General features: G+C 39.2%; 1 protein-coding gene across 2 annotated transcripts in view; it reads right to left on the bottom strand.

Moving 5' to 3' along the window:
• Positions 1 to 21,663, bottom strand: part of MTA3 (metastasis associated 1 family member 3) — a 112,418-nt gene extending 90,755 nt beyond the window's left edge. Inside the window, exons 1-4 of one of the 2 annotated variants that reach the window (XM_032443228.1) lie at positions 21,526 to 21,663; positions 19,710 to 19,777; positions 18,408 to 18,501; positions 2,450 to 2,576 (exon numbers count right to left, since the gene is read on the bottom strand). In XM_032443228.1, coding sequence (XP_032299119.1) covers positions 2,450 to 2,576; positions 18,408 to 18,501; positions 19,710 to 19,777; positions 21,526 to 21,553 — 317 coding nt within the window. In that variant the 5' untranslated portion in view covers positions 21,554 to 21,663. The remainder of the gene's footprint in view (positions 1 to 2,449; positions 2,577 to 18,407; positions 18,502 to 19,709; positions 19,778 to 21,525) is intronic. The other variant, XM_015857527.2, reaches the window with a different exon arrangement.
• Between the last annotated feature and the right edge of the window lie 3,747 nt (positions 21,664 to 25,410).

Below are 25,410 nucleotides of genomic sequence, written 5' to 3'. Positions count from 1 at the left end.
TTATTGCCTTAAATTACACACAGAAAGAGAATTAAACTCAGTTTCTTTTCTTTGCTGAAGATGCCAGTGGAAGTTCAAGATCTATGTTTATGAAGAGCAACTGAAGATGCTTTCTCCTTTTCCTTCCAAATTGACTGAACTTTCCTTCTTACTCGAGAGAATTTATGTCCTTTCTCCATTAAATTCTATTGTACTCTTTATTCTCTCTTGTAAAAACTACAGATTGTGATAACTAACTAAAGGCCACAGAGCAGAGCTACTGAGACTTCTACTGTGTGAGTCTGCCAGCTTTCCACATAGAGATGACTGGTTTGGTGGACCAGTGACAGCAACAAACGTCCTTTGCCGTAGCTTGAGCAAAGCCTACAGCATGTCCTATATTGACTTTTAACCAGACCAGTAACATACAGGGTAGATAAGCAGACAGTAAAGTTGGAAGAAAACTAACTGGTCCATCAGGCTGAAAAGACTGTAATGATTGGTTCAAAGTCCAACTAAAAGCTGATTACTGGTTCCATTCCCCAAGTGCTAATACAAAGGCCAGCAGTTTCACATCTTAAGAGTAATCAGGAAACAGACAGATCTTACTGCTGCCTTCAACTATCTAATGAAGAAGAAGCAAGAGAGACAGACTGTTTTCAGGGAAGCAAAGTGACGGGACAAGAAGAGTCCAACAGGAAGTTCCAAAAAGGAAGTCCCAATTAGGTGTCAGGAAACACTGAAACAGATATCAAGATAGACTTTGGAACCTCCACCCTTGGGCATGTTCAAAACCCAACCAGTCTAGGTCACAAACAACCTGATTTAAGTTAGTCCTGCTTTGAGCAGGAGTTTGGACTAGATGACCTTACAGATGTCCCTTCAAAAGCATATTATTATACCTTTTTCTGAAGTACCAGTGGGAGAAAAGTGAAGGAGTACTGCCTTCACAATATTTCTATCCTCATTCTACAGGGAAGGTTCACAAATAAAAGTTACATAAACAATCAAGAAGAGCAGAGTCTGTGAATGTCAACAAGTTAACATGCTCAATGAGAAGTATTTTGTAGGAGAGGTGTTTGTTAAAAATTCACTAAACTACATACAATTTGTTCCAGAATGCAACTGGTAAAGGTCTCATTAGCAAATGACAGTATAGCACTACAGCATTCAAATGCTCTGAAAAGTTATTCAAATCATGCCACTGTATTTCCTTGCTGAGCATTGCTGCATGAACCATGAATTCATGTGTTTTTATGGACTCTGAAGTGTCTACTGAAGAATCTCTTCTTCCTCCCTGAGCTGTGAGGTAAGAAGACATTTACAATACTGCTTCTCTGTAATCTTCATTCTGGATAGAGAATACCTTATTTCAATACCTAAATGTCAAAGTAAGAGAAAGAAAATGCAGAGAACTATTATCTCTATGCTGTAGTTGGGAAAGCAGAGATTTGACATCTAAATGACTTTCTCCGAGTCAGAGAACAAGTGGATGAATCAAGCACAGGAAATTATTAAAAGATTTCCCAACTTCCAGTTTTTATTTTGGTAGCAAGAAAGACAAGAAGCCACGTCTGACAAAGAGAAAGTACATATGGACATAAAAATATTCTCTCTTACTGGAACATTTAACTGTTGTTTTTTCTAGCTGAAGAAAGGGATCTGAAATGGCTGAGGGGAGGTGGATGTACTGAGAAACTAAAAATTCCTTCAGACTGCAAACCTGTATCAATTCCTTTTTTTTTTTTTTACACTTACCACACCCCTCTTCCATTACGCTCCTCCTCATTACTCTCTTCTATTTCCAGGTATATTCTCCTCTCCCTCTCCCCTTCCCCCCCCAAAAAAAAACCATTCAACTCCTAAATAAAAAATGATTTGAGCGCTTAAAATATTTACAGAAAGACATTCAAAATAAAACAACTTTTTGGAGCTTTATCAAGCCTCTTCTTACAATAGCATCACAGCAATCCAAAAACAATACCTGAAATGCTTCTGCAACATTTACCCAAACTCAATCATTACTTCTTCCCATTTACTAAAGTTAAGTAATTTTATTTTTAAATGTGTGCAGCACTACAATGTAGATCGGACCACTGAGTCACTGTTCCTTTCTAAACCCATCTGTGGTTTCCCGGGGCAAACAAAATGGTCAGACTTCCTCTGGACAGCAGAAGAATCAGGAACACCTCTTCAAAGTATGCACAATCTCTGACTCCATACAACACAATCACTTGATGGTCCAATTTGCAAGTTAGAGCTCTATCTGTGACTCTTGTCCCTTTCAAGGCTCAAATGAGAAGTAACAGAAGACAACACTCAGGGCAGTACCAAATCAATTCATGGCTCTACCTGGCAAAACTCAGCTGTACACAATCACTCCCTTTTGTAAGATTAAGGCTGAAGAAGCTGGGCTACTGGCAGGCAATCCAGCTCTACAGAATACAGATAAGCAATATTTAATTCTTACCTGATGTGAGTTGCCGGAAGAGACTCATACTGGCGAGAAAGGAAGAGCTCTCTGTGTTTCAGCTGATGTTTCTGTTTATCAGTCAAGTCAAGCTCAATTGTAGTTTCAGACTCTTCTTCAACTTCTTCTGCAGAGAAGCAGAGCGTAGGTCGAAATTAACTCTGTTGCATAATACACTTACAGCCATTTCACTTGACATTTCCCCCACCTCTCAGCAACTTCCTTTAGTATTTGAAAGAAAAGATGAGTTCAACAAGACTAGTTTATGTAAGTTGACAGAATATTAAGTATTTTGAATTCTGTACCTTCTACTTACACCCTTTTACAAATTCCTCTCCTACTGTACTATGCACTGATGCCTTTCACATGGCTGTAAGAACAATCCTAACAAAATTACTCTTTCTTGTTCATCATTTTCAGCCCTTTTTTCCTCCAGGTATGTTTCTTCCTTGCTTACCAGTACATTCTGTTACTGATACTCACATTACTACAACTTTTACAAGGGTCCTAGAGAAAAGCACTATATGAAACAGAAATTTACTAAATGCAGCAGACTGGCAAACCACTGTCTGGGAAAACTATCTTCCATTACGTTAAACTTAATAGAGACTAACTGCAAATATAATTTATTGGCATATTTACACAAGATTTGAAATTATTCCTCTTTTAAGCAATATAGCACTGTTTTGTGTAAAGGAAGCTGGTGTCTAAAAACCAGCAAGTCTTAAGATACATTTTTGAGGGAGTTTTGCAGTTTAAATCTATCTTTTATAGTTGTTCTAATCTGAAATTGTTCAACATTACACTGAATATTATAAAATCAAGGGGAAAAAATAAATAAATAAAACCCTCCTTTTAAAGTTTTAAACTATCTGTAATATACCAACACAAAGGAAGAAATAAAAGCAGATACTAGAAAGCATCCCACATACAGTTAAAAAGAAATGTTCACAGTGGGTGCTAATATATTAATATGGACAAGCACACACTCTACTTGGGATCTTCAAGGCTGAAATATGCCTTCTGAGGGTCATACAGAACTCCTACCCTAACTTCCCAGAACAGATATAGTCTTAGAAACGCAGCATACAAAAAGCACAGATATTTGAATAAATACTCAGAAGATTTAGCAATTTTCTACCTGCTGTATTAATGATGGTTACATCAACTGCAAAACCAAATGTACTAAAACAGTACGTCGTAAGAAATTAAATAGTGAAACCTCAGCCTTAGCGAGCATTTCATAAAGCAGCCTTAGAACAGATCACCTCATCTGCTCTCCAGAAGAAACACTTTCTCAAACAACCTACACACTACCTCAAAACAAAGCCTGCCTGTATCCTCATGGCAACCCAGTTCTATCCAAATGCAACACGACTCCAGGGTTTTTGTTTGTTTGTTTAAATCACACTCTTCCTGTAGCTTATTTCACTTCTTCCCACAGCAGTGATAAAACAGTATGATCTAATAGCCAGTTCTTCAAATTGAGTTCCATCCACCATAAATCTATTTGTCTTGTAGGGCACCACTCACCATCCCTGTTTTAGCATGCATTGTAGGGACAGTATCAGCAAAAACAATGCCTGACAGTCTAACCTAACAAATCTACAAGTGCAACTCACACCACAACTCAGTTCAGAGTTACCTCAAAATCTGTCATGTTGACTATAAATAATGCTTAAAAATCCTGTGCAAATGCAAAGCATTATTAAATCAAGCAAGTAAATAAAGAGAAACATAGGAACTAATGTGAAAAGTTCAAGCAAAAAAAATAGCTATGACTGCTTTCTACAATAAATGATTGTTCTCATGTTAGCTATATTTGTATTTCAAAGTTCAAGCACGAATATTTCTTAAAATACCCAGGTGTGCCAGTGTTTAGTTTTTTGGGATTATGGTTCTAGGTTTTTGTTGTTGTTGTTTTTTCCATTGTTGGTTCTTCATTTGTTTATTTCACTATATGCCCTGCTTGTAATATTTTAGAGGTCCAAAGTTCTCATTTAGCTATTTACTTCCTCTCCTTCCTAAAAGATATCAAAAGCACAAAGTAATCCAGTGTTATAACCATTTGAAAACTAATGGCAATAAACAGTCCATTAGAAAGCAATTTAGACACCCAAACACAGGCACCCAGGGCCATTTTAGCTTGGCATATCCAAAACATCTCACAATCAGCATGGTACAAAACACAGGAGAATGTATGCCAATTTGATGTGTCAGCAAAAAGCCAGGAATGGTATCAAGGAGAGTTTAGAATTATTTACCACCAAGATAATTTAACAACTCTTGTAATAAGAAAAAAATGAACACTGGACAGCAGAGAGAGAAAACTGAGTCTGATCTGGTCTGTAAGAAACAATAATTTAAACGAAAAATCCTTAAGAGCAAAAAAGTAGGGATATCTAGTGAACTTTCAAGGTTCTAGGACTATTTATCATATGTGGGCTTTCTAATAGTCTTTCATCCTGTATACTAGAGTGATCTGGTGACACTTCCCTGAACAGTGGTAGACATGCCCTTCCTCTCTTCCTATCTGACATTAAGACTGAAGTGACTCAAATAACCAGTGTATGCTGTAAAGAATCTCTAATCACAGAATCATAGGGATTGGAAAGGACCTCTGAAGATCATCTAGTCCAAAGCTTGGGGTCCTCATTTTTACATTTGCTCAACTTAAATACATTTGCTTTTCCATTGCTCTGCTTAAATAATACAAAATGTGAAGAGTTCTTTCATATTTTTTTCCTTCTTCTATCCAATTTATGCTATACACCATTAGAAAACAGTGTTCTTGGTAAACTTTAGAAGACACTTTTCCATGCCACCTAAAATTTTGTAGGTGTCTTTGTTTATCGTTAGTGTGGTGACTCAAGCTTGCCACCAAGAACTGCTTGTTTTTACAACTGACATTAAATCAAATTCAAGGCAAGCCTCTAGAAACACATCAAACCCATTTAATATAAAATGGCTTAAAAAAAAAAAAAAAAAAAAAAAAAAGACTTAAAATTCTGAAAGATACCTAAAAAGGTTTAAGTGCAAGTCAACAAGTCAAAATATTCCATGGTTTAAAATGAACTTGAAAACATTATTTTCACCTAACCTATTGCTCCTAACTTAAGATAAAACATGCCCAGCATACACTCCACTTGTCTTCTGCAACAGAAAATAAGACATCAGATTGAACACTGGAGGTTATCATCAGAAGCAAGTCTTTAGTTTCAAGAGGAAGAAGTTCTCCCTCTGTTGCCAGCAAACTGCTGTTAGTTTCAGCTAGAGATTAGCTGGACCACAGAATCACAAATAATTCAGGCTGGAAGGGCTTCAGGATGTCTCCAGTGCAAACTTCTCCACAAAGCAGGCACAGGCTGTGAGGTCAGCCCAGGATACACAACAGAGACCACAATGCCTCTTTGGCAAACTGCTCATGGTGTAAAAGGTTTTCCTTGTATTGAATCTGAACTGCACCTGTTTCAGTTTAGTTACTGCAAAGAGCCCAACTTCATCATCCCTATAACCTCCTCACACATATTAGCAGAGCACTTCTCCAGGTGGAACAAGCTCAATTTCCTTAATCCATTGCGCCAGGGAAAGTATTCCAGCCCCCTTTCCATCACTGTGGTGGCCTCTGCTGAACTTCCTCCAATAGATCATTCAATTTCCTATATAGGAACCTAAAATTGGGTGCACTGGAGTGCTGAGTTATCACAGGGGAAAGTCACTTCTAGCCACTTCCTTCCATCTATTGCTTATGTGCCTGGCAATTCAGTATAGAGAACTGGTATGCCACCTATATTGCAAGTGCCTGGTTGTTTGCTGGCACTCCCAGGGCCTCTCCTGCAGAGCTGCTCCTTCCAGTCCATCCATCTCCATCCTGTATTGCAATCAGGGCCTATTCCTTCCCATGAGCCAGACTTGGCATTAACAATCACTTTAAGCAATTTATAGTGTTACAACAGCTTCACCAAGTTTAAAATACTTTTAAAATTGTATTAGATCAGTGTAAAAATCAGTTCAAAAAGGGCCATTCAGCTGGACTTTAAGAACAGCTTCTAAATTTTTATGATTTCCTATACACGTTTTTCTCTGAGCATAGACTGTATTATAAGCATGGTGTAAGTAAAGCAAAATCTACATACATGATAGGTATCACCAACATATTTTGAAACCTATAGATAAGAGGTTGAGAATGCTGAACAGCAGCAAGTTTACTGCACATATCAAAAGTAAGATGGCAGTGTGAGAGTCTCAAGCTTAGCGTGTTGCAGCAAAAGCATCAAGCATGCATTTGTCAGTTGGACACTACAGCAGAAAGAAATACAAATATGGATTTGAGAGAATAGAGAGTAGATCTGTTTCCCGTCAAAATGAATACAAAACACAAACATTAGACTACCTTTATGAATGAGTGCTCTCTTAAGCGAGCAGTTGGACAATTTGCTCAGTCTGCATGAGGTTTCCTACCACATGCTGTGCTGTACTAACTTGGTTGTGATATTTAGCCCCCTAGTGCTGCAGTGAAGCAGTTTAATCAACTTTGGGAGCTAGACGATGCACAGTTATACAGACAGTTTGATTGAGAAAGTGTTTACCAAAGCTGAATTAATCAGCTCTGCTTACACCATGCCTGCTAGTGCAGCCTTCAGACTGTATGTGACATCTACTTGGTATTTGCTGCTACTATCAAGTAGGATTAGAAATCTCAAACACAATGTGTATGGATTGTGAGTCATTTTGATAGCATACTACTACCTCATGTGTGCATCTTAGCAATTTAGCAGGTAGAAAAAACAACACTGGTTGATTGTGCTTACAAGGAGCAGGTGTACTTTTAATTCCTGCTGGATAGCACAGATACATACACTCATTGTCTGTACGGGGTTTTCCATTTTTCTTGCACAATGAACCAAGTGATCCTCCCACACAACAATATCATCACTTTTCTAAAGGAGGTCAGAAATAATTGCATTCCACAACCATTAAGAACTAGGATGCCACGCCTACTCCCCAGTAGAAAAATATTTCTAAACCCAAGGACAAGATTGTTTCAATATTTCAAAGCGTTCTGTTACATAGTAACTACAGTAGCAATTCCCAGGATTGAAGTCACATATAACTTGTAACTATTTCATGTTTATTTCAGTCCTTCAGTATAATAAAAACTGCGGCAATTCTCATTAGTAGAAAACTCCCCATTCCAAAACTCGATGGATGGAGATTTTTGAGAGCAAGGACCTTGACAGTGGAAGGCAGAGAAAGATTACCTTTACAAGCAGCATGAATCACAATGTGCTACATGAAGAAATATATAATGATAAGTTAAATGCTACATGAATAAATGCAAGAGTAAGCATGCTGTGGTTTAACAGTGCTATTCGGTGCTGGAAAATAGTTTATGACAACATCTCAAAAAGGAAAAGTTTCAAGGAAGCGTGAAAATGGTAATATGCAGGAAGCAATGAAATAGAGCTGGCTACAAATAGAGCTGGCTACAGAGTATCAAAAACCTAAAGGTAGACTTTTTAACTCCCCCCTCACCTTCCTTCACCCCCTCCCTACCCTGTCCCTACCCCCCCCCCCAACCTAGTTTCTGTTTCATTTATTCAAATAGTAGCTACTTCAAAGGCAGAAAATATGCTGTTACAGAAATCGAAAAGTGTTTTGTCATGTATACACTTTTATAAACTGCAGCAACCTGTTGCAGCATGTGCTGGCACCAGTTCTGCGCAGTGCATTCCCTTTAGCAGTTCCTTACAAAACAGCATACTCAACATTGTGCAAGGGACAAAGCTACATGCATTATGATTAACATTTCCAATGACCATTTACTGGATCAGACTCATCAACTGAAGTGTAAGTATGTCTAGGGCTGTGGCAGGAAGACAAGTGAGAAGTTTCTGTTCTACCTTCATATCCAGGCTGGCAAACTACCCACAAAGCAGAAACGCACGCAGGCAATTTGACACTCTTCAAGAAAAACAAAAATACAAGTCTAGGATCTGGCTCAAGAAATATGAGGGCCAACTGCAGCAATGTCATCATGTAGGTAGGATTCTGCTCTTTTCAACCCAGTAATCCCTCCAGAGCAGCACAAACATTATAAAATCATTTGATACCAAGGTAGTCATGGGACACATATCAAATCTTCACCTTTTAGACTAATTATTAGATACTGAGTGGGAGAAATCTCTATCTTCCATTTCTGTGAGACCGATCCTATTAGCAATTTTTCCCACCAGTTAAATTTGTCTACACAAACCACCTGCTTGCAAGACCATTTTAGATGGCCTTTCCTTTAAAAACAGCTAAAAAAATGCCTAACAAGTTACCATGTGGTATAATTGCCTCAACAAAATACAGCATAAATACATTAAGAAAAAGAAAGAGAGAAAGAAAAAAAAACCCAACACATAGAAAACTACTCACAACAAAAACCTTTAAGTGTTCTGCAAGAACCAACCCAGAGTCCGTATCTAAGATCCATACAGGTGTTTTCTTTGATTAAGTTTGGATAATAACCGCAGAGTTTCAGAGACTTAAACTGTTTTTCCAGCAGCTGATTTATATCCGCAGTAGCAGGTATGAACAGCTTCTCAAAATCCGTTGGCAGAGGAAAGGCACAGATTGTAGAAGCACTTTCCTCCCCCTACTCAGGATGGCATATGATTCTGCTTATAAAACACAAATTATTTATCTTCTACACTGCCTCCTTCCAGAAGGGCTACATTTTTGTTTGATTTTTTCAGGGGGAAAAGAAAGAATAGCAAAAAATAAAAACTAAAAAAGGAAATTAAGGGATTTGTGTATCCGGTTCCTGAGTAAAGTTAATTAAGACATGTTAAAATTTCATGTTTAGGAATTTAAAACTAGAATAATATTACCCAAGGTAATGTCCACTCTATGCCAACATGGTAAGAAAACTATTGTTTATAGACTTGATGAGATGAGCAGGAAGAGAAGTTCATACACTTTGATAGCCTAAGACTTGAAAGTTAATTTTTTCCATTTCCTACCGTGTTAAAGCTTTATCTTCTCAGGTTTGTTTTTCCCTTGATGAATGTACAGAGATTTTAAGATTCTAATTAATGAGAACCTTACATATGAACTGAGAAATGCGTAAAGAAATATAAAATTATGACTTAAAAATCAATAAAACCTTTAGTTATGATGGGTGTGTGAGGAATGATTGTGTGAGGAAATCAGTGCAGAAATAAGCGTCCCATTGGATTAACTAGCAAAATCTTAAAATCTTCCATATACGTGCCATGTAATAAAAGGTAAAAAAATAAAAACCAACAAAAAATGAAGTCTTCGTACTACTCACAGCATTTTGCTTTGTACACAGCACATTCAAATGCCATATTTGCTACAGTACCAAGCAAAAATATAAAAAATTATCATTTCTACCCTTCATGTTGAATGTTCAGTATTTTAATCCTTGACTTTGCTTCTTATTTAAAAACAACAACAATGCCTAAAAACAGAAGAAAGAGAAGAGCACTGTGGAATTATATGAAGCTAGACACCCCTTGAAGGGAAAAATGCAGAAGCTGCCCATTTGTCATAGCCATTTTTCTTTATGATTCTTGTCCCCTTAAAGCCTTACAGAGAACAATAGCGTCAGTATTTTAATCTTGAAGGCAGCAATGAAGGACCTAGCCCAAAGGAACTGTCACACAGCACAGGGCCACAGTGACCTGTAGAACCAGACCACAGGCCACCAACCCTGCCAACACTGCATTTTGGCACTGATTTAAGCCAAAACAAAGGTGGACTTCTAATACAGGAAGCTGCAACAAGTCATCATCTTCAACATTGTACACTGTTCACAATCCCTAATGGAAACATGAATACAAATGAAAATTCAAGTCCATCACTTGGCACATCAAAATGGGAAGACAGCTAACTTAGTTTTTGATAGATGCTTAACCTGCTGTACGAGTAGAAAAACACATGTATTTACATAACCTCCGGATGTATGCGTACAGAGCACTTTATGCATAGCCCATCAGCGATGCAATCTGCACAAAGATGATAAATCTGCAAACAAGTTTTGGATTCAGACAGCCTGCGACAGCCAAAATGAACTACTCAGCTCTCTGAACTCTTTAAAGAATTTCATAATGTAAAACAGGCTTTTACTGGTAAAACTGCACTTTTCACCAGTCAAACTTGTTTTGCTCATGGGTGTGATACATTCCACATTAGAATAAAACATCTCTCTGCCAGGATCCTCACAGAAGCACTTGCATAGCACATATAAACAGGTTCACACAACAAAGCTTCCCCTGCGAAGGCAGGGCTACAAACAGTGAGGGGAAAAACAGAGTATCGATCAGACAGGCAAATCACGTCTCTAAATAGCACAGCTATTCCAGACACCCACTTTGCCACTCCATGCAGTCCAGGGCACATCAAACTCAACATACAAGGTAACTTTGAGCCCATATCCTGTTATTCATGCAGGCTACATTTAACCAAAAAAAACCTAAAAACTAAAATAAAAAGGCAAACCACTGAATTACTTTACATATTAATCTTATCTGCTATCTCTACCTTTTCTGTAATTCCTCGCACCAAACTATTCAGTGCTGCATAAATTCAGCTGTCAGCTTGGGTAGGAAGCACCATGTCCTTTCTCACACAGAGCTTTGCCCAAGTTAATAAGCCCTGTCTTTATCATCCTGTGTGAATTTAAAGGCACACATGAGTACGACTGAGGACAGCTATCACAGACTTCATTTCACTGCGCAATGTAGACATATGCAAGAATTACTGCTGAGAAGCCTTTAAACCACCAGACCTCACCCATGATTCATACACCTAATTGCCACTGTCAGATGGGAAAAAAGTCGTTTTATATCACTAGTGAGTTTACGCTGCTTGGATCTGTAAGGAACACACTACTGATTCAAATAGATGATCAGAGAACTCTTTGAAGATGTAAAATGCGTCTCTAATTGGAGCTTTAAAGATACAGATAACCCAGCAATGTGGAATTTTTTTAGACTAAAGTTTATGCCTCGAGTGCTTTTTCTCACTGGGGAAAAGATGGGAAAAGAGTAGATTTCCACAGTCTTGAATGTTTCTAGACGGTGTGAAACACTCTTTACCTTTGGGTAACAAACAATTACGACTAATAATAACAATTTAAACTAACTATATTTCGTAGGTCACTAAGAAAACTGTAGGATCACACACTGGCTGGCAACATTAACAAACATTAAGGTGGTAAAAAGAAGTCAACATCTGAAAGAAGACAGTTCACAAATCAAATAAAAAGCAAAAAACAGTGAGTATGGCAATATGATGCACACATGTAAGCTTGGCCAAATGGGAACAAATCCTAAAAAAGGCTGGGATATAGAGAAGGCACAATGCTCAGACTGCTCTCCGTGAATGCTGCCTCCCCTCCAACAACTCAAACATGAAGAATTTATTTTGTGGGTAGAGTTAAAGAAGTGCCTCCTTCTTTTGTGATCAAGCGAACCACTCCCAACTGAATAAATAACTTCAGTAAACAAAGAATAAATACAGAAGTTTTTTCAGTACAAATACACGGAAGTTGGTAATTTGCAGCTTTCTACTCTCCACAGCAAATTCACAAAGTTAATCCAGATTTCAGTTTTAGTCTCTTTTTACATGCACAGAGATTGATAGCAACGTGTTTAAGCCCTTTAAACTACATGTACTTAAAACAAGAGTTTGAAATTTACAATTAAAAGAAAAACCAAACACTTCTAGGTACGGCTGTCTGAAATTGAAAGTCTATTCTTAAGAGATTAACATCTAAAGCTAGCAGCTAGTTTCCTAGATCAGCCACATAAATTACACACAGTGGGTATGCAATAATTTTAACACACAATGTCCTATGCACTCAAGTGCAGATCCTACATACTCAAGGGGAAAAAAAAAAATACATGTACATTCTTGCAAGTCTACTGTCAGAGCTACAGTCTCCTGCAACTACAGACTTGGTCGGTAACCCATTCGCTCCATTAAGAGAATATGAAGATTCACTATCTAATGAAACATTATACAACAAAGGAACTGACTGAACAGGCACAGAAGTTAGTAATTCCACACTATACTTAGAGCTGACAGTAAGCTGGCTAATGAGACAGTATTCGGTACAGTTAACTACTAATTCCAAAATGTCATTCACAGAAAGAAGACTGTCAGAAGCAAAGAGCTCCTCATTACTGTTCTGTTATTGTTTTTATCACTGAGTAAAAACAAAAAGCAAACAAAGCAAAAAAAAAAAAAAAAAAGGCAAGTACACAGTTCCTGCACAAAAATGGAAGGAAAAAAACCACATTATTTATGAGACTATCCAAAGCACCCTTGAAAAAGATAATTGGGAGCCTTGGGACAAGTTTCTCCTTGGCGACAAGGACGTGATTTTGGACAAGGCTTGCTTTATTTAAGTGAGTTCTGCACTTCCTCCTCAGTAAATTAAACCTGAAGTAATTCTCTTGGGTAAATGAAAGAAAACTTCATATTCCCTTGTTTCTGGAGATCAAAAAGGTCACGTCTTCCTTTAAAATAACTTTCCCTCAAACTAATTTTTAGTGAAAGTCATAGTTAAACTAATATAAAAATACCTTAACATAAAAGCTACGCTGCCACTGATTTAAGAATTTGTTATTGGTATCGTTTTTAAATGGCCCTCCTAAGGCGTGTCTTACCACATCACAGACTTGAGGATACCCAGAAGCAACATCACATACTTAACTTTGCTAGTGTTTATTTACAGTCAACTTATGGAGACATGCAAAAAAAGCATAACATTAAAAATTCCAGACTCAAGCAAGAGATCCACTGGAGCTCATTCTCCCAGGCTTTCCTAGCCTACCACATTTGTTTTGTACCCATTTGCCATTTCATCTTCCAAGCAAAGGCCTGAGTCTTCTGATGGCTGGCTCAGATACACTATCAAAAAACTTGCCTTCTCCTCAAAGAAAAGAGGGCAGAAACGCTAGGTCGAAAAAAAATCATTCTCTTACTTCTCTGGTACTAGAGAAGGAGAAAACATCTAATCTGCAAACAAACAGCAGTTATACTTACAGAAGCCTTCAAATTATAAAGGCAGCATCTCACTGCACCAGTTACACAAGTCTGCACACCCACTCCTCAGGCATATCTAGCAGCCAACCCTCCTCCTCGAGAAATGTTCCGAGTTTCTCTTATCCTTGATTCCCAACTTTGCCCTCCCAGTCTTGAGCTCATTTTCCTCCTAACACTCAGAAAAAAATGGTATACTTCATCATAAGGTAACACCAACAGATTTGTTTTCTTAACTGCAACAAGAGATAGGCCTTCTCACCTAGTGAAATTAAAAATATAAGCTGAGCCCTAACAGAAAACATAATGTAGATTACTAAATCTTATGGAAAAAGAACAGTTACACATTACTGCAAAAGTAACAAACCAACAGAACTCCTGAGCTCTGAATACCTGTTTTTCCCCACATCACAACCATAAGTAAGATCCAAATGGATTTGGGTGGATCCACAGAGGTGGATAAAATGAGTTGCGTGCAATGCAAGAATTAATGTTCATCTCTGGCATTCAATTGACTTCTAATTAAACTTATGCTGGGAAAAAAAAAAAAAGTGTTCAAAGGGAACCAAAGGGAACCAAGAGGACAAAAATAGCCAATTTTAAGTTTTCATATAAAATTTCAAAAGATTATTTAAATCATTTAATGTATTAAAACATAAAGTAAGTAACAAGAAAAGTCTCACAGTATAAAATGATTTTTCAGTAGGGATTTTGATTAAAGAGTCATTTTATCCTTTATTTCATTTTATCATTTTACCAGCAGCTCTTTAGTTTTATGTACAAAAAGTACAGTACTGGAAACAAACCAGGACAGAAACAACAACCACCAAAAAAACCCATCCAGTTTTCTGGACATTATCATCTGATTGGACAAAACTAATCCAGAAATACTGGATTATTAAAGTTTTGAATTACATTCTACCTCATACATGTCTCAGAAAAAACAACAACACAAAGCATTTTAGGCACTTTACTTAGGAGTCCTTTACTAAAACCCCAGGGTTTCTACACACATACATTTTTTCTTCTATGAATTGAATATATGAATTGCCTTATTCCCATTTTAGTTTCACTTACTCTTGATAAAAATACTGAAAAGCAAATCTTTAAGCTATGTTTCATGAATTCTTGGAGAGGATTAAAGAATTCTCATGTGCTCCACCTAAAACTGAGTACTTAAGACCATCACTATGCTGCAGCAACCACATATTCAGAAACCTGATGACAAAAAAAAAGATGTACAAGTGTAGCTACATTTAATTTACTTTTATCAGCTTAGACCACATAAGAACTTTCATCATGAGTACTATTTTGCAGATAAAGAAAAGTATAGAGAGAACATGCAATTTATCATCATGAGACATCAGAGTCAGACCACGAACTGAGCAGAGATTTCAAACATCCCACAGAACCCACCTAAGCACTAGTCTCACTAGTTCTTTGTTCCTAGAAATCTCTATGGCATAAACAAAATCCTGTAGGAGAAATCCCACTTTGTATAGCAATGAGACAAGAAACCTGACTGTATAAGAGAAAACGCATTTAAAAAGTCCTTTAAAAAGTGCAGCTATAAGACACGCAGACAGTAAGTGATCTCAACAAAGAGCATATGGAGTTATAAAATGGAAATAAAGATAACAGAACTTAAAAGAACAAAAAAAAAAAGTAAACACAGAAGTTAAGCACTTCACTGTAACCCAAAATTCGTGCTCAGCAAAGCCCAGCTATCAAAACCGTTCCCTAAAATGTTTGTAACAACCCCACTTTATCTAAAGAATCAACTACATCTCAAACTACATTTGGCAATTTTTTACAACTTCCCACACTGGTAAGAAAACATTTGTGTTTCCTTCTCCCATTTTAATGAGCTCGGTTTTCGTTCAATCTCTCCAAGTTAATTTCTTATGCACTTTGGTCATCTGTTGCAATAGCTCTTGCCTGCTCTCTTCTCCCTACAAAGCCAGCCTTACTCTGTTGCATGAGGAAGGAAAGACCACCTTCCCTATGACCCCATAGCAGCAGATACCAGGTAAGAACTGCTGGGCACTGCACCATGGCAGAATTCAGCTTCTCTATTTAGAAGGCTGTTGAGGATCAAGAAGTAAATCTTGCCGATATTTTGTGTAGGCTTTCAAGCTGGCCTTATCAGACAATTTTATTGGTGTGTCAGCAGAAGTCAAAGGGGAAAATGTACTATCTTCAAGGGCTCATAAAACACTGAACACCTTCCCCTAGATTAAAGTTCCTGCAGTTTGCTAATGATATTACTTACAGATCAAGAATGGCAAGCACAATGCTAGCAGAGAAATAAAAATGCTACCTCTTCAGTTTCATCAGAAACACCAGGTTAAAAAAAAAAGAAGGAAGAAAAGCAACTTCCTCATACGTAAGTGGCAGATGATTTGAAATTAAGGGAACTTCTCTACACTTGAGTATCAGGTCAACTATTCTGCCCTTCAGTTTTTCTATATACATATATATAAATCCCAAATCTTGTTAAAGATTTTAAGTATGCTGAATTCCCTACCTGTGACCATTTCACAGACCTAATTCACTCAATTTTCCCAAATATTGTTTAAAATAGGTTTGAAACTTTTTCAAGTCACTGAAAAAAAAGTGACTGAAATTCCTAATTGTTTTCTTATAAAGACATTTAAGCTTATTAGAACCTGTGTCTACATCACCAAATGCAACCTTTGTAAACTGTGGTGTTGCTCAAAAAAAGCCAACCTCTCACCCAACTAAAGATCTCAAAACACGTATCAGTCAGGATAGTTTTCAACATTCAGAAAGGAAAAGTAACAATCACTTGTAAGAGAACAATGTCATTAGAAAAGTTCAAGCAGAGCATATACTTGAGACTTCCCTGGACATGCACACTGGAGTAACCAGTGGTTGAAAAAAAACTTCCACTTCATCAGAAATCCCTGTCTTTCAACCTTCATTTTTAAACAAATCCAGGTAGAAATGCTGAAATACCGGCATGTTCAGTCATACAAACATTCTGTCCATAAATATCCAAATATTTTGTTTACTTACATCATATTTTTTAAACAGAACACTGATATTTCAGAAACAAAACATTTAAATTGATTTGACATTTAAATACATCTGCTGTGTGAGCTGCATGAAGATCCAGTCCAGCAATTTTACACTACGTGCAATCCTCTACCATGAAAAAAAGATCTCATAAGACAATCTAGCTGAGCAGATTGGTCAGAAGGAAAGAATCATGTACTGAGAAAGCACCCATGGAGAAAATTAAACGCTAAGAATAATGGTTCTAAGAATTACTACCTGTAAAACATAGAGGCATTCTAAATAGGCTTGTTGGATCAGATAGAAATCACGTCTTTATTTTCTCACATAAAAACAGCAAGGGAGTCTCAATATGGAAAGCACAGCAGAACACTCCCTCATGCTTCTACTGACCTCACAGCAGTGCTAGCATACTGCAAAGAAAGAGGAACAGGCCGTCAGCAAGTCCTTTGTGCTGGAGTGCTGACAAAATGGCAACCTATACCTCACAGAGGAGACACAAAATCAATCTTCACTTTTTCGGATTGAATGGCGCCAAGAAAACTAACATTTCTTTTACTTATTTTTTTTCCTTTAAAACAGGAATTGAATATTTCTGTTTCAAAAATCAAATTCAAAACTTATATTTCCAGTACAGTAACTTTCTTTTTCATCCTTCCCTTCCCCCATACAGAAAAGAGAAAGAAGTGTGGGAAAGTTTAGTAAGACTCACTTCAAGCTCCACATTTCTATACATTTCACATAGAAGAACTGAAAAGACTGGAGGTGGACTATCATAAATAGGTCAACAATAATCCTGAAGCATGTGCAAAAGAACTTAAATCACCCTTCTAGATCATTTTCAAAAGAACTCTTCCACTGAAATATAGTGCTGCATTTAGAAAAAGAAATAGAAATTGTTCTGTATGTTATTTCTCCTTGCTTTAAAACCAAGCTAGGACTTCACGCTACATACTGAATTGGAGGTGACTTAAATAAGACTAGTGAGAGAACAAACTAAAAGCCAAAACCTTGCTGTATCTCTTCATGGTGGATACACACGAGTAACATTACCAGAATTTGACCTTACGTCAGTCGTAAGGTGTTTCCTTAAGAGTCCCATCACCCCATTATCTACCTGCCCACAAAACATGACATTAAATCGTATTTTTAAAGAGATGTACCAAGATACATTACAGAATGGAGATCTATGACACATACAATAATTTTGACAATTCATTCATAACTGAGCTGTTATTTAGCAGTGTACTCTATCATTAGCTACAATGTTACAAAGAAGTCTAGTGCTTCAGTTGTTGACCAAATGGCAGCTCCCACCAACAACTAAGTATATGACAAAAGTAAGAGTTTATCCCTGTTACGGTCATGTAGCTGTTTTTTCAGAGAAGCAGCAAAGTGATACTTTATTAATATCTAGTTCCAACAAGTGCACATCATAGCTATTTTGCAATGTGCAGGCATTTTCTTGGAATACACTTTAATCTTTACCATAGATCTTTTAGACACGTGTTTTTGTCTGACCCAAGTCAAATCAAATTGCCATCAATGCTCTAAAGATTAAAACAACTTATGCCCAATATGCACTTCTGACATAAAAAAGAAATACAGTTAAGTATTTCAGATTAAAAAATAAATAAATAAGTGCATTGAAATAAGGAGTTCCCCTCATTTTAGGTACTGTTTAAAACTCCAAGTAACAAACACTGGAAACAGAGCCAATATCAGATAACAGTAAGAATCTAACAGGATATTAATTAATTCTTAATATAAATATACATTACTCGTGCCAAAGACATTTGAAGTGCAAAAAGCAAACAGGTTGTGATAAAAAGAGAAAATGCCCATGCAGTCTACTTACTAGCATGCTTATCTGCAAGCATTATGAGGCTGTTGGAAATATCTCTTCTCCTGTAGAAACACACCACTTTGGCTTCCACATTTCCATTAGCAGTCTATGGAAGATAAATTCAATCAGAGCGTGTCCCTGCTCAGCTGAGTAGCACAGATTGCAAGCTCCCCTCTTGCATTTTTTCCTTGTATTAAGCCGTTCTTACATGAATAGCTGGACTGAGATAGGATTGCAGGAATTGCTTCCTGACGTGGACTAATCAATTTCATATAAATTAATGTATTGATTATAACTATTTACTCATATGGTAATGTGTGTTACTCAGCTACTAAGGGACGTAACACTAGTATCACGTTAACACATAAGAATGCATAAGAAGCCACAGAACCTCATGAAGACTTAAATATATAACACATATACACGTAGTTATAGACTGAACTGTGTATATCAACAAGTGAGTACTTCAACATTTTTTTCCAGTCATATTTTATATGACATGGTGTGTTTAAAAATTAACTTCAGCTTACAAGATAAATTAGCCATATATTTATATTTACACACATATATATATCATCCTTATTTACATCATGATAAGCATTTTGCTTGTTAACTTTTTACATAAGTTTATTATACTAATAAGTAATTAATTACACTGCTTTATTATTTTTAATAGTTATAGTAGTATCAGAACTAAGAAATATTTGTGCCTTTCCTACACACTGAAAAAGCTCCACACCCTATATAAAAATACACGCGGCATAAAGACAGAGAATACAGTCTCAATTTCAATTCACAAGCCTCCACTCACAAAAAGCAATGTAAGAAACATCCACAGGAGCCTCGTATTGTTACTGGATCACTGAAAAGTCTCACTGACACCGACAAGTCTTTACCTACATATCCAGAAGCAGACACATTACATTATTGCTATCACTCCAGATGGATTCAGCCTCAGCATCATGAAAAGAATTAAATTTAGTAACTTCCTCAATCATCCACATGATTGGTTTGGATTTTCTTTTTTTTCTTTCTTATTTTTTTTTTCCTTTTAACAACAGGGAACTCCTGTTCACTGTGAATGTTAAACTGGGCGTTTCCTTAGATAACAGGGTGGAATTGCAACTTATCACACAGCAAGGTTTTAATACCTGAAATACAAACAAATGCATAACAAATCCTAAAGAAGTAAAAAAAAAGATGCAGGAAATTCTACCAATTGAAATCTGTCGGGATGTTTAATTCACCCTCAGTTGTGGAAAAGTGCATTGAAAGCTGCAGAAAACTAAGCAGGAACTTTGGATGTTTGCATACCTTGTTAAGCTCTTCAATTCGCCTAATGAGATATGGATTGCTGGAGGAATTTTCAAAATAAACATAATCTGCAATAAAAAAAAGACATTGTATTATTTAAAAAAATAATACAGCTAAAAACACTTTTTTTGTGTGTGCAAAAGGTTTTTTTTTAAGCTAGAGTGACCTCCAGGTGACCTGCAGATGTCCTTCCCAACTTCAACCATTCTGTCTTTAAGGGAGATTTAAGAAGATAGGTCTTAGCTAGTTTCTAGATTATAGGAATAATACCTGTGTAACATATGTTACCTCACACTCATTATCACATGCTGCAACAACACAGTTGTCCGGATGAGTAATGGTGCATTTTATGATACTTGGTTTTGTTGTCATCTCTGCTCAGTAACATGTAAACTACATTCAACAGTAACAGAGCCTCAAGTCGTGATGTTCTCCTGTGCCAAAACCTCTACTAGGATCATTAAAATAAGAGTATTCTCATGGAGTATATGGAAATCTGCTCATATCCTTAAAGCTACTCCCAAGACGCAAACAAAAAAACCAACACAAAAAACATTTTCTTCTGTAGGTTTCCCAAAACCTGCATCAAACAAAAAAGTAGCCACTGAATGACAATCACATTCTGCACTCAGTATCTGACTTATTGCATGGTGTATCTCACAAGTTTTATTTAAAAAGAATAGGGAGTTAGAGGAACCATATGGATGTATAAAACCTTTTGCTATGCTTTGACATGAGGTTAAAGCCAAGCAGAGCCTCAGGAAGCTCAAATATCACTGAAGGAAGAGTAAGGTCTCTGTTGCTCACCCTTAAGGTCACAGCAGAAAAAAAACGGGGACTCAATGATGACCTAAGAAACAAACCCAACCAAGATGTCAACAGCATTGCTTGGGAGGGGATTACTGCGATGAGTAAAGGCTGATGGGATTACAGCCTCTACGCCTGGATGAAGGAGTGTGCAGAAGGGCGAGTGGTAGGTATGTCAGCACACCTTGAAACTGACACAGAAAGAGCCTGAAGAGATGGGTGGGAGAGCACGGCTCCCTGTTAGCATCGTGCTTAGCAAGGAACAGGAGCCAGGAGTGAAAAGCGAACTTTCTGCGCTGCACCTGAGCGGCAGCACCGGAACAGTGCCACGTTCATTCCACGGCGGGGGAGAAGGAGGGGGGGATGGAAAGTTATCAGAGTCAGTTTCGACGGGTTGGGGGTGGGAAACCCAATGCTTGTTTTGCTCCCAAGCGACTCCTCGCTCCCGCCGTACGCCAAGCGGCCATCTACCAGCGACCTAACCCGGCCGGCAGATCCCCTCCATCTACCCGTGCGGATGCGTAATTCATCTCCAAGAGATGCAGGGAGGCGCGCAGGAACTCGGAGGGCTCATCCCACGCCTCCTGCCCGCACCACGCCGCCCGGGCCCGCCAGGCCGCAGCAGGGCCGGGCCCGGCCGTGCCAGAGAGCCGGGGGCGCAGCGCCCGCCAGGCCGCCCAAGCCCGCACGGCCACGGCGAGAGGCGCAAAGGGCGGCCATGCCCGGCCCGGGAAGAAGCCGGCGCCGCCGCTCCCTCTTTCCTTCCTTCCCTGCGGAGGGCGGCGCTGCCCTTGTGCCGCTCGGCGCGGGGCGGCCTCCCACCCTGCGCGCGGGGCTGCGGGGAGGAACCTGCGTCCTCCGCTTCCCCCCCGGGCACGGCTCGGGTGCCCCGCTCGGGGTCGCGGCGCCGCAGAAGGAAGGCGAGGGGACCGGGGAGCCCCTTCGCAGCCCGGCGGGTGGGGAGCGCTGCGGGGCGCGGAGCCGCGGTCGCTGCCCCGCCGCTACCTACCTCCCACTCGGTACATGTTGGCCGCCATGTCTGCGCTCTGCGCCCTCCTCCCGCTGCCGGGCCGGGCTGGGCGAGGAGGGAGCGGCTCCCGCGGCCCCCCCGCCCCGCTCTCGCCCCCACCCTGAGCCAGCCCTCCCCGCCCGGGCACAGGACACAGCGCCGCGCCTCGAGGGGCCGCCGCTTCCGGAGCCGCCCGGCGGGGAAGGGGTTAAAAACCGCCCATGCCGCCTCCCCTTCGGCGCACACACCGACCCTGGGTCGGGTGTTGGGGCTCAGCCGCAGCCTGCCGGCTCCTCGGGGGTGCGGCCGCAGATGGGGCTTCCCTCTGGGGGTCGGTGTGCTGCGGCTGAACCCCTTTGCCGCATTGTGACTGTGCCCCACTCGGGTCTTTGTTCCCTGCAACCAAGTGGCTTCACTCTCCCCGTGGGCGGCTACTTGCGGCAGCTGGGGGAAAGTTTGGCACGCGTGTGCGCGCAGCACCTGTTGATGATCGATTGGGAGAGGGTTTGTCTCCATACAAAGAGCGGGATGTGACCCGGGAGCTCGCTTTGGGGCTTCTTAAGCTGCCTGCTGTGCTCGGCGAGGGGCGGCAGAAAGCATCCCCGACAAGACAAAGGTAGATCCCGCAGCTTAACTAAGAGCTGAAGGAGCTGCTCTCAGATCACCTGATGAGGGGGGTGCCTGAAAAACATCGGTGTTGATATTACAGGAAGGCACCTCCCTGTGTTTGTATAGGATCTACACCACCACAAACTATATACTTTATGGCCAATTTTGTGCTGCTCCCTTCGAGGAGAAGGGCTTTTTATCATTTCTCTTGCCAGGATGGTGATGATTTGTTACACGTTTCACACCCCAGATTTTTCTGAATGCAACTCAACAGTACCAAGCAAGATTTTCAGTTCATCCTGAGAGGAAAAAAATGAATTCCCCAGTGTTTCAAGTGGTCTCTCCTCACTTTATCCCTTTCCGTGAATCAGGGCCGATTAGATGAAGGCTTCTTTTACTGCATATTTAACTTTCTGAAACGCTGCTTTGAGTGAAACAAACTACAGAGCTGCTGAATGATGTGCACCTGGTAAGCAAAACACACAGTCAGGTGGTCCTCTTTATTAAACAGCAACGAACTCAGGCATTGAAATGAAAGATCTGGTATCATCCTCTATTTTGCCTCCTGACAGGAACATCAGTGAGAGCTGACAGAAAGCCCATGGGAGGTTGCAGCTCTATCCAGCTGGTTCTCCCCAGACACAACAGCACTACCATGCCATGGACCCAAATAGAAGTGGTTAGAAGTTAGGTGGGGGTTATTTTCATTCCTGCGGTTTACTGCCTGGTTAGTGAAACTGAGGTTAGATGTTGAAGGCAGGAGAATAGTAAAAGCAAACAGTTGGCTTGTCACAGTCGTTATCAATTAAACAAAATGCCTTCGAGCTCCTTCCCTCAGTTGAATTCTTCTCACTGCAAAATGAGAGGAATTTCCCACGCTCTGAAGCTCACCGTGTCCTCATCCAGAAAGGGGTTGATTTCAGTGGAAGCAGGATTTCCTTCCCATGATCTGAAGGCATGGGTTAAACATGAGGAAGACAGCTCCTCAAGTTACACAATTTGCCTTTCCAAAATCATAAGTGAACAGACAGCCCAAGGAATTCCCAAGCTGCTCCTCCAGGACGACTGCCTTAAAGCAACAAGGTAAAACATCGTACTGAAATCAGTGAAAACAGTAAAGAGCTGTTTTTACTTTAATGAAAGGTGCTCAGCTCTTTGCAGAGCTTTAATGGAGACACATCCTCCTGTTGATACAGCAGAGGGGAAAAGGATTTTAGGGTTTCCCATACATGAGCCACCCTTACAAGTCCCAGCTCAAAGTCCTTCAGATGCTGAGTTCTGCTTTGAGGACAGAAGAAACATTAAGCAGAGGTTTTATTCATTTGTGCCAAGGAAATGTGGCTGCCTTGTTAGTACATCTTTGCTGCAATGGATAAGCAGGCTGTATGTGTGTAGCCATACAAAGAGTTAAAGAACATCACATTATTGTCCTTCCTTATCAGCCTAAGCTCCTACTCAGGCTGGGAGTAGGGAGTAGTTCACTGCCACAGAGGACTTGGGTAGTTCTCAGACTTGTCCGTGAATTGAACATGTATATGCTATATTATATGTAGCATATACAAAGTAGCCATGTTAGTAGTTTCAGGTCTGGCAGACTGGCTTATGTACATGCTTGCAAAATCTCATAAATGATTTTCTAGCAGAAGCATAATTCCTATTGCTATCACTTATTTAGTCACTGAAGAAATACACATTTCCATATTAATATTCATGAATGTGTTCAGAAAAGCTTTAGATAACTTCCACTGCACAGAAGGTTTGGGGAAGATTTTTAAATGCACAAGAATACAGAATTCACTGTTCATTATCAAAATCAAAAATCATGGCTGTCTTAACTGAAGTATAAACCAGGTGCAATCTGTTCCAGATGCTTCCATCTCAGCTTCTCTATAAATCAGTAAATAATAATACAAAAGCCCAAAACCCTCTCACAAAATTCTTCTCTTCGCATCAGAAATAATGTGGTTTTTTTGCTTGGTGGGTTGGTTTTTTGTTTATCAGCTCTATGAATCAGAACTCTCCAGAGACAGACAGCTAAATATAATGTCACTATTTTCATTATATATGATTTAAACTATAGCATAAAGTTAATTGCTGAATTATCGGTAGGCTGCAGATTTAGCAGCTCAATCCAAATCTTAAATCCCAAATCCAAGTCCTAAGAATGCCACTAAATCAGTGTGTAGAGAAAAGTGCTGCTTATGCTGGCAACAAGATATTATTTGAGTGGGCATTGAAAAGATATATTCGTAATGGTTTTTCATTAAGCATCACAGAGTTACGTAGATAAATGGTATAGGCTGCCATATGGCACTGCTTTGAAGCAATGTGTAATCTTATTTCCCATAAATCAAACAATTAAATTAAGGAGATTTTGTGGAAAAAAAAAACCAAAAACAAACCAACCAAGTCGGACCTTGTATCAGTCTTCATATTCGGACTGCATTTGCTATAATGAAAACCATTCTATCACAAATGGAAATGTAACTAATATCCCTCCCTCAAACCAATAAAGTGTGAGTTGTTGCGAATCTGTAAGCAACTACTATCAATGACAATATACTACTAAAAACTGTATGTTCAAGAAGTGCATTTAATTTCACTCCACAGGCATAACTCCCTCGTAAACTCAGGAATAAGATCTTGTTTAGTAATCAGATAAAATAAAGAAAAAAGAAAAACAGGGAAATTTGCCCACTTAGAGGTTTAGTTGGTAGCTGCCAATGTATTTTGCAGCTCACATCCTAGTGGAGAAAAAGCCCACAGGTCTAGGATTCAGTCTGGTTACCCATTTTGTTTGCTATCTTTACAGAAGACTTGGGTGCACATCTGGCTTCTCTTAACGTCAGTGTGGGTTTAGTGGCTGACTTCATTAGGACTAAGATGAGAGCTGTTGTACACCTGCGTTAGTTTTGATGTAAGTGAAGCTGAGAGTCAGAGCAGAACACATTGATGTGTTGCTTTCACATGCAGTTCTCCTAAATGAAGCCATTTTGGTCTTAAATATAATTATACCAGATAGAGATTAAACACACTGCACTGGATTTACTCTTTGTTTCTCCCCTTCCCTCAATTGATCTATTTTTCATGCTAAACACCTGCTAAAATGCTGTCAAAGGTGCTTAATGACACAGATTTAAGTAGAGTACCGTACATTTGTCTGAGCAGAATTAATTTAAGTCAAGGACTCAGCATCTGTTCGGCTCAGTTTTTCTGGGGACTGAGTGATTACAGGCAAGTACCACCCAAGTGCAACTTATTGATCAAAGGTACAGT

Source organism: Coturnix japonica, chromosome 3, assembly GCF_001577835.2.
Source record: "Coturnix japonica isolate 7356 chromosome 3, Coturnix japonica 2.1, whole genome shotgun sequence".
NCBI classification, from domain to species: Eukaryota; Metazoa; Chordata; class Aves; order Galliformes; family Phasianidae; genus Coturnix; species Coturnix japonica.
This window is presented reverse-complemented; position numbering and strand designations above follow the sequence as displayed.